The 7,633-nt window shown below is 39.4% G+C and overlaps 1 protein-coding gene across 1 annotated transcript in view; it reads right to left on the reverse strand.

Annotated features, from left to right (window-relative positions):
* Nucleotides 1-1,879, reverse strand: part of txnl1 (thioredoxin-like 1) — a 7,221-nt gene extending 5,342 nt beyond the window's left edge. The window contains exons 1-2 of the mRNA XM_032539490.1: nucleotides 1,595-1,879; nucleotides 382-478 (exon numbers count right to left, since the gene is read on the reverse strand). Of these exons, the coding sequence (XP_032395381.1) occupies nucleotides 382-478; nucleotides 1,595-1,692 (195 nt within the window). The 5' untranslated portion in view covers nucleotides 1,693-1,879. The remainder of the gene's footprint in view (nucleotides 1-381; nucleotides 479-1,594) is intronic.
* Between the last annotated feature and the right edge of the window lie 5,754 nt (nucleotides 1,880-7,633).

Consider the following 7,633-nt stretch of genomic DNA (forward strand, 5'->3'; position numbering starts at 1 on the left):
GCCTTTTTTCTCTCATTATTTACACCAAAATCATATGTGTGTCTCTGACAGGCAAAGGTTACATGAGTGAGTCAGGTCCATTTGTTTTGTAGTTGATTCATAAAGTAATTTAGTAATTACATTTTTCATTTAATATCACTTCAAAACAGGATTGTCATTGGTCTGAATGGGTCCAAAAAAAGACCTGACTTTAGGTGTGGTCTGACAATGCTAGAATAATCAAAAAAGCACAAGATATTAACACGTTAAATATAAATGCCAGACCTGGGGTTACAGTGGAAAGTGGTTTACCAACCATTGATCTTATTGAATCATTTCTCCAGCTTTGACGGGACTCTGTTGGATGGAAACCATATGGTAGATGTGGCACATCAGACTTACCTGACAGACATGAACATCAACTTCAAGGAAAACGACCTGTGGGTACTTGTTACTCAACATGTTGAAAGCTGGAGCTATTCTGACACAGGGTCGACACCTGAGGAGACAGAGGAGAGTGTGTTAGGGATCTGCTCTCATCTCTAAAGTAGTGCTGAAATAATTAGTCAATTAATCTTCAAGTCATTTAACATTAAGGAAACTAACAACATTTAATTATCAATGAACTGTTTCAGTTATGTATCATACTTATTTATAAACTGTAGCTGGTCACAGCTTCTAAAATAAGATGATTTTCTGCTCATCTCCTTTGTACATCATCACCCCAAAACTGGACTATGTAATGGAGACAGACATTGTTTCAATATTACATATATCACATACTGTCAAGTTACTGACATGTCATGCTACTTAGTGGCTGACAATACATTGCAGCTAATATAGACCCCAACGACGTAACGTAATGCCTAAAAGTTTCAGACTTGAAAACGTCCCAATAGCTAGATTTACTGTTCTAACGTGCCATCTCCTCTAGTATTACTCTTAACGTTAAACATTCCTCATTATTAACACATAGCAGCTAGCCTACATATTCACATATCAAGTTACAAGCTACCAGAAAAATTAAAATAATTTCAAAACAAAATCAGAAAAACCTTACATTTTAGAAGCTGTAAACAGAAAAAAAAAAAAGAAACTGTCTCGTATTTTTTGTAGACAGTCATTTATTCAACACTGTCATCCAACTTTACAGCCTACAGAGTAAATGCAACGTCTTGCGACGTTACTAAGTAACCTAACGTTAACGTTACAGTGAATGTAGCTAGCTAGTCATTTATTATAACTAATGCTAAAAGGACTGGCTACAATGGGGAGTAAAATACAACACCATTTTTTCAAATAAATTTATATTTGCTAATGTTGCTGTTTTCCATCTTAAAATCATACGATCCCTCAGCAGCAAAGTTAATGTAATATTGCTATGTCATTGTAAGCAATAGAGCTAGTTAGTTAGCTAGCTAACTCCGCTAACAATAGCATTGGTTTTCTACCAATAAGGATACCGTATAGCCTAGCTATATAAAGCTATATGTCAGGTCCACAATACAGTAAAAACGACTAGCTTTGAATGTTTTATAGTCTCGTGTTAATAGGACAGACTAAAGTGCTGAGCTCGGCTAGCTGCTCGGCCTGGAAGCCGGTTTGGTAAGCTTACCCAGCCATTGTAAACTTCACCACGGCAAGCCTGGAGCCGGAGGCCGCTAACTCCGGCTGGAAGTCCGGGTCGCTCCCGATCACTTTAACACCGACCATCGTACAGCTTGCGGCTGTGGTGTGAGCTGGTTACCCAGGTGATGTTCAGGAGCACCTAGTAAAATTAAAGTGTTGTGTTTTTAGCTTTCTGCCAGTGTATTAGCTAGCTAACTAGCTGCTGTGCTTTCTACAGCCACACTACAGGTACAGTGAGCTGTTTTGGGATGTGGACTCCTGATTGGCCAATAGACAGCAAAAGGCGGGGTTTTTTACTTCTTCTTCTGTGATTTTGGCAGTTTAGGATTTTACTGCCCTCCACCGTTCTTATGAGCTACATAACAGGGTCCGCGGCTTCGGCAGGGACCTAACATGGCAGAGACCAGGCACCATGGATGGTCTTTGGATGCCCCCCCTCCCTGAAGCCACTGACCACCAGTCAGATCCATCAGGGATGGGTGGGTTTAACAACTAAATCACATAATCAAATATACACAGATCCCCCAAAAGACCCCAACTGGCCGTTGGTGAAGCCGTTCACCAAGTCAGGTCATTTCTGAGATTTCTGCCTGTTAAAAAGAAGTTTTTCTTTACCACTGTTGTCCCAAATGCAAGCTGTCGGAGGGAAATTTTGGGTCTCTGTAGGCTAATTTATAAGAAGCTAGAGTGTGGTCTAGACCTAGGCCACTATGTAAAGTGTCCTATGATAACTTCTGTTATGATTTTGCACTATAAATGAAACTGAATTGAAATAACATTGATTGATTGATACATTATTTTTAAATTATCTGATGAAGGCACTTTAATTCATTTTTGCCACTTGCTATTTTCCTGCAAAAATGGCTGCCCCAAAATGGCAGCTTAAACAGTCAAGTCACATGACATCTCAAGCTCTATAGACTATTTTACACAATTTGCACTACATACTCTGCACTATGTAGCTTATACTATCTTTTCAAATGCATTAAGCTGTCATTTTCAATGTCACTTAATGACAGCCTGCTTGCCATTGAAGAAACGTAACCATGGTAACCCTTTACAGAGCTCCTTGGTTTCTGGCAGTTTGTTGTGAACCTTCTGTCGTTACTAGCGCATTGTATTGTGGGATATTTATGCTGGCGTAGTGTCCAGTAGCATAGGCTACTGTAAACCTTTAATGTAATTAACACGCAATTGTTTTCATACTAAGGGCGGCTGTGGCTCAGTGGTAGAGCAGTTGCCTGCCAATCGGAAGGTTGGTGGTTTGAGCCTTGCCCCTGCAATCATTGTCAAAGTGTCCTTGGGCAAGACACTGAACCTTGAGTTGCCCCTGGTGCTGCGCATCGGAGTATGAATGTTTATCTGATGAGCAGGTGGCACCTTGTACAGCAGCCCCGGCCACTGTGTGTAGATGTAAAAGTGCTTTGAGCAGTGTTTAAGACTGGAAAAGTGCTATATAAATACAGCACATTTACCTCTTTTTTTTTAAGATTATTTTTTGGGCATTTTTCGGCCTTTATTTGACAGGACAGCTTAAGTTGTGAAAGGGGAGAGAGAGGGGGAGTGACATGCAGCAAAGGGCCGCATTTACTAAGATTTCAGACATACGCTACTCAAAAATCTCACATCCTCTTTTAGCCTATTAAATAGCAAGTTAGTATGGGATTTCGGACACAGCCTATGTTAATGATCAACTGCCAGGACAAGGGGCCGGGCTGTTGCCTCTCAATGGAGTTCCATTCAAAAGGTCTATGTCCAATGGGTCTCATACATAGACAGTTAACAAAATGGACCAACAGATCCCTTTGCTCTGGACGGAGACCAGTGAAGTCCATTAGGCTAATTATTGCTAACGAAAATGCTAGTTAACACTATTAGTAATTAAACCTAAACAGCTAATGTAAGTCCAAACTGTCTGCGAACTTACCCTGTACTATACGGTAATTCATTTGTGCAACGTTGTGTGGTTATGACAAAATTGTTATAACATAATTTGAACTATTATGTGTCTATATTGCCAATAACACTGATTCTGATTATTGTATGTAGATATATATGTTTTGTAATTTTTTATGTTGTATATTAAAGTTTTAAATCCCATCAATTTTGCCTCTTCATGAATTCCTGCTAAGTTTAAAGTAATAACACAATTGGTATCATGGTTGTTAAAGATTTTTAAAGGTTAGGGAAATGTAAAAAAGAACGTTTGGGTAACGTTCTCTAAAGGTTGCAACGTTAGGACAACGTTAGTGGAACGTTACGTAAAGGTTGCATAGTTATGATAACATTTGGGTAACGTTCTCTAATGGTTGCAACGTTAAGATAACGTTAGGGGAACGTTTGCTAAGGTTGCAACGTAAGGATAACACTGGGGGAACATTCGCCAAAAGTTGCAACGTTAGGATAACATTAGGGGAACGTTCGCTAAAGGTTGCATTGTTAGGATAACGTTAGGGGAACGTTCTGAGAACGTTTGATGTAACCAAAAAGTAACGTTCCCAGAACTTTAAGAAAACTTTCAACCAACACACAACCAAAACACAACCTTCAGGGAACGTTCCTGCAACCAAATTTTTTTGCAGAAACGTCTGTTACGGAGCCATGACGTGAGCTACAAGGTAATGGAGCCTTGTATACTACATTGTTGTGTTTCTTTAGTAATAAACAATGCAAATAAACAATGCACAAATCGAGTCTTTAAACGCTTCAGATGGAAAGTTATTTGCTGTCAATGTGGTACCAAAATAAATGGCAGTCAATGGGATGCCAACGGCGGGTAATGGCTTATCAGCATCAATATGGCGCCATAGGAGCTCCGCTCAGAGAGGAGAGGCTTACCCCTTGGTCTCATACTGTAATTGTCTTCGGTAGGCCTATATGACACATCCAGCTAGGGGGGGGAAACATACCCCTATGAAATGGGACACTACTTGGTTACGTCACCATACAGTATTGTTGATCCCAAACTTCCAAGATGCCATCTGCAACTGTGTCTGTGAATTGCGTGGGTTTTGACAACAGTGTCATATGCATTTATATATTTATATATTTTATAGTTATTTTATGTTCACTTTGGTGGTGCAGAGGCAGATGTTCTTATCTGTGTAGTACGTAGGTCTGTTTTCAATACATATGTTTATACACACACAGTGTGTTGTGTATCTGTTTGTTATCACCGTTTTGAATGTCATTGATGTTCAGAAAAACATTTTGTTGACAAAAATCTGTCTTTATTGCCCAATATAATTAAACAAAACAGGCAACAACATTACATAAAATAAGGGTAAGACGGAGAAATGGGATTCAGCCTTAGACTTCTCTTTATTCAATCAATGATACCAATGATAGTGCTAATGTTGCATACCCAAATAATTGTGAACTTTATCGTTACCAACAGATGAGCCTGACGAGATGGACCGGGATGAGGAGCCGTGTTCATCAAAGCCCTCCTGTGATGCCCAAACATAGCGGTCAGACCCAGAGATGGAGAACCACACCTATCAGAAACACCTACCATCACATGCAGATTGAGTACTGTATCACCCCCAGAATTAGTCCTGTAGCAGATGTTTGGAGAGGGATGCAGACCAGGGGTGGCTCTACAGGGGGTGTAAAGGGGGGCACCTGACCCCCCACTGTAGGGCCTGGCCCCCCACAGGCTTCTTAAAACATTAATACAGACAATGAATTTATATGAATGAATCATAAATAATAACTGTAAATGTAATCTTAGACCCCTGCCCCTCAAATCCTTACCGGGCAGATCCACCTGGCTGGTGACTATTCTGTCGTCTGTCTGTCATATTCCTATGAGTGACGTCAAGGGACTTTAACGAAAAAAAAAATGCTACACGTCAAAAAGCTATCGATACCATCTTTATGCAAATGAATGTGTTGAACGCGACTCAACTATCCAACAGAAGAAGAGCACAGTGAGAGCACAGGGGAGACTGTGGGACGTCTCTCGCGGGTCCTTTGTTCTAGACATCTTACCACTACGCCCATCAATGTACAAATAAGGGGGTGGGGTGGGGTGGGGGGGTCATGCTTCAGTTGTGCCGCAAAAGTGGATCTGCACAGCAAGCTACGTCCCAGCATCACCCTGCAGTCACATTAGGTATGAAAGACAGCGACACACACTTGCTTGATGGGCGTTCTGTATTGATAGGAGTATCTGCAAGAGGTCTCACAAGTCCCTTCGGAGGTATTGTCAAGTCCCAAGAACGATGTTTTTTGGGATTTAAACATATTTATTTCTCAGTCGGGGTAACAAAATGAGATGAAATGCCAAATATGTCATATTTATAAAGAAATAGGATGTCCTGAAGCATTTCCGCCATCTTGAATGATTTTCTTCGACTGTCCTCACGCTGCCTTCACTCCGATTGGCAGTTGCTTTGTCGCATTGCTCAGCATTTGCACAACATAGACGTCTTGTCTATTTTGGCCCCGCCCTGCTCGTGGCAGCTGCAAGCTCGTCTTTGTTTCTCTTTTTTTAATATAGAAATAGCTTTATTAAAGTTTTACAGATAACAAGTTATACATTAGACATACAGAAGGCTACATGTCACACCAAGAAAAGAAAAACACAAACAAAAGAACAATTACAAAATTGAACTAATGTTTCCTCACCCAACAGGGTCTGGAGTGAAACTCCTTGGTCTTCCATTAGGTTTTTTGTCCTCAGCTTGTTGTGATCCATTTTGTGAATATGTGCATTCACCAGAGCTTAAATAGCTCGTTGTTCCCAAAAGGCCTACCTGTGATCAGGGGGTAGGGGTCAGGTGTGGTGCATCATGGGGGTTGGGTCAGACCCATCTTCTAGCAATGGGGGGCCAAGACTGAGAGCTCCATGAAAAAATATGCACCAAACAAGCCACTTTAAGATATTGCTAAATGTTGGGTGATTCTCCCCTCAAAAAAGAATAAAAAGACATGACCCTCCCCTATTTTCCTCCGGTGGTCCAATCTGAGCGTCATGTCACACTGTTTTACATTTTAAAAAGTTTGAAATTAATAAGTCATAATAATAATATTATAATTGTGTTTGTGCCGGTCTAGGCACCCGGGGACAAATATGAACCTGGATCTGAAGTTTCATTGATTGGTGGATGTGGGCGTAGCCAATTTAGCATTATATGCTTTATGATGTCTTTTTCTCAAGTGGCTGTGGGCTGAAACGAGCTACAGCCGTCTAAAACATCACATAAAATCACACTGGAAGGGAAATTATATATTATAAAGATAGAAATATATGTAATATTGTTAATCTTTTCATTTTATTGGGGAAGTTTCACATTCATAAATCTAAGTTTCCCAACTCTAAACCCCGTTTAAAATTTTTCCAAATTGAACTTGATACTTATCTTGAGTCTCTCAAGTTAATAACTAATAAAAAAGCTGGATTTATTTTTTATATATACCCCAATCTTTTGAATTAAATACTTCTGTTTTCACATTTTATACACCTTTACAAATCTGTCACATTCTTATTTTTTTTGTGTTTTTTTTTTTTTTTACTTTGCTATTGTCATGTTATGCTCTCATTTATCTTGTACTACTTTTGTTATTATTGTTTATTGATTTATATAAGTTGTTTTTGATCTGCGTTGTCTGAATGTTTGTAATGTTATCTGTTAATAAATAATAATTAAAAAAAAGAAAAAGAAACAAGCTACAGCCATAAAAATTGTCACGGTAACTTGTCACATGTCATATGTACGCTGAAGACATTCACTGTCATATACTGTGTCTACATGTAAAAACAAGAGGCAAGCTGCAGAAGAGCTGTCCGCTATCAATATTTCCAATTGGTTAGCAAACTCATGTCTGCACCTTAATGTTGATAAAGGAGTATGAATGTTTATTTCAAAATTTGTAACTAAAAATCCAGATTATGGCTGCACAATGTACCATTTTGTTTAATCATCATAGCAAAATCAACTGGCGCAATAACCATATCGCAAAAGGCTGCGACATATAGCGAGAGAGACTCAGAGATTTTTTGTGTCAGTTGAAATAAAAA

The sequence above is a fragment of the Etheostoma spectabile genome, chromosome 16, assembly GCF_008692095.1.
Source record: "Etheostoma spectabile isolate EspeVRDwgs_2016 chromosome 16, UIUC_Espe_1.0, whole genome shotgun sequence".
NCBI lineage: Eukaryota > Metazoa > Chordata > Actinopteri > Perciformes > Percidae > Etheostoma > Etheostoma spectabile.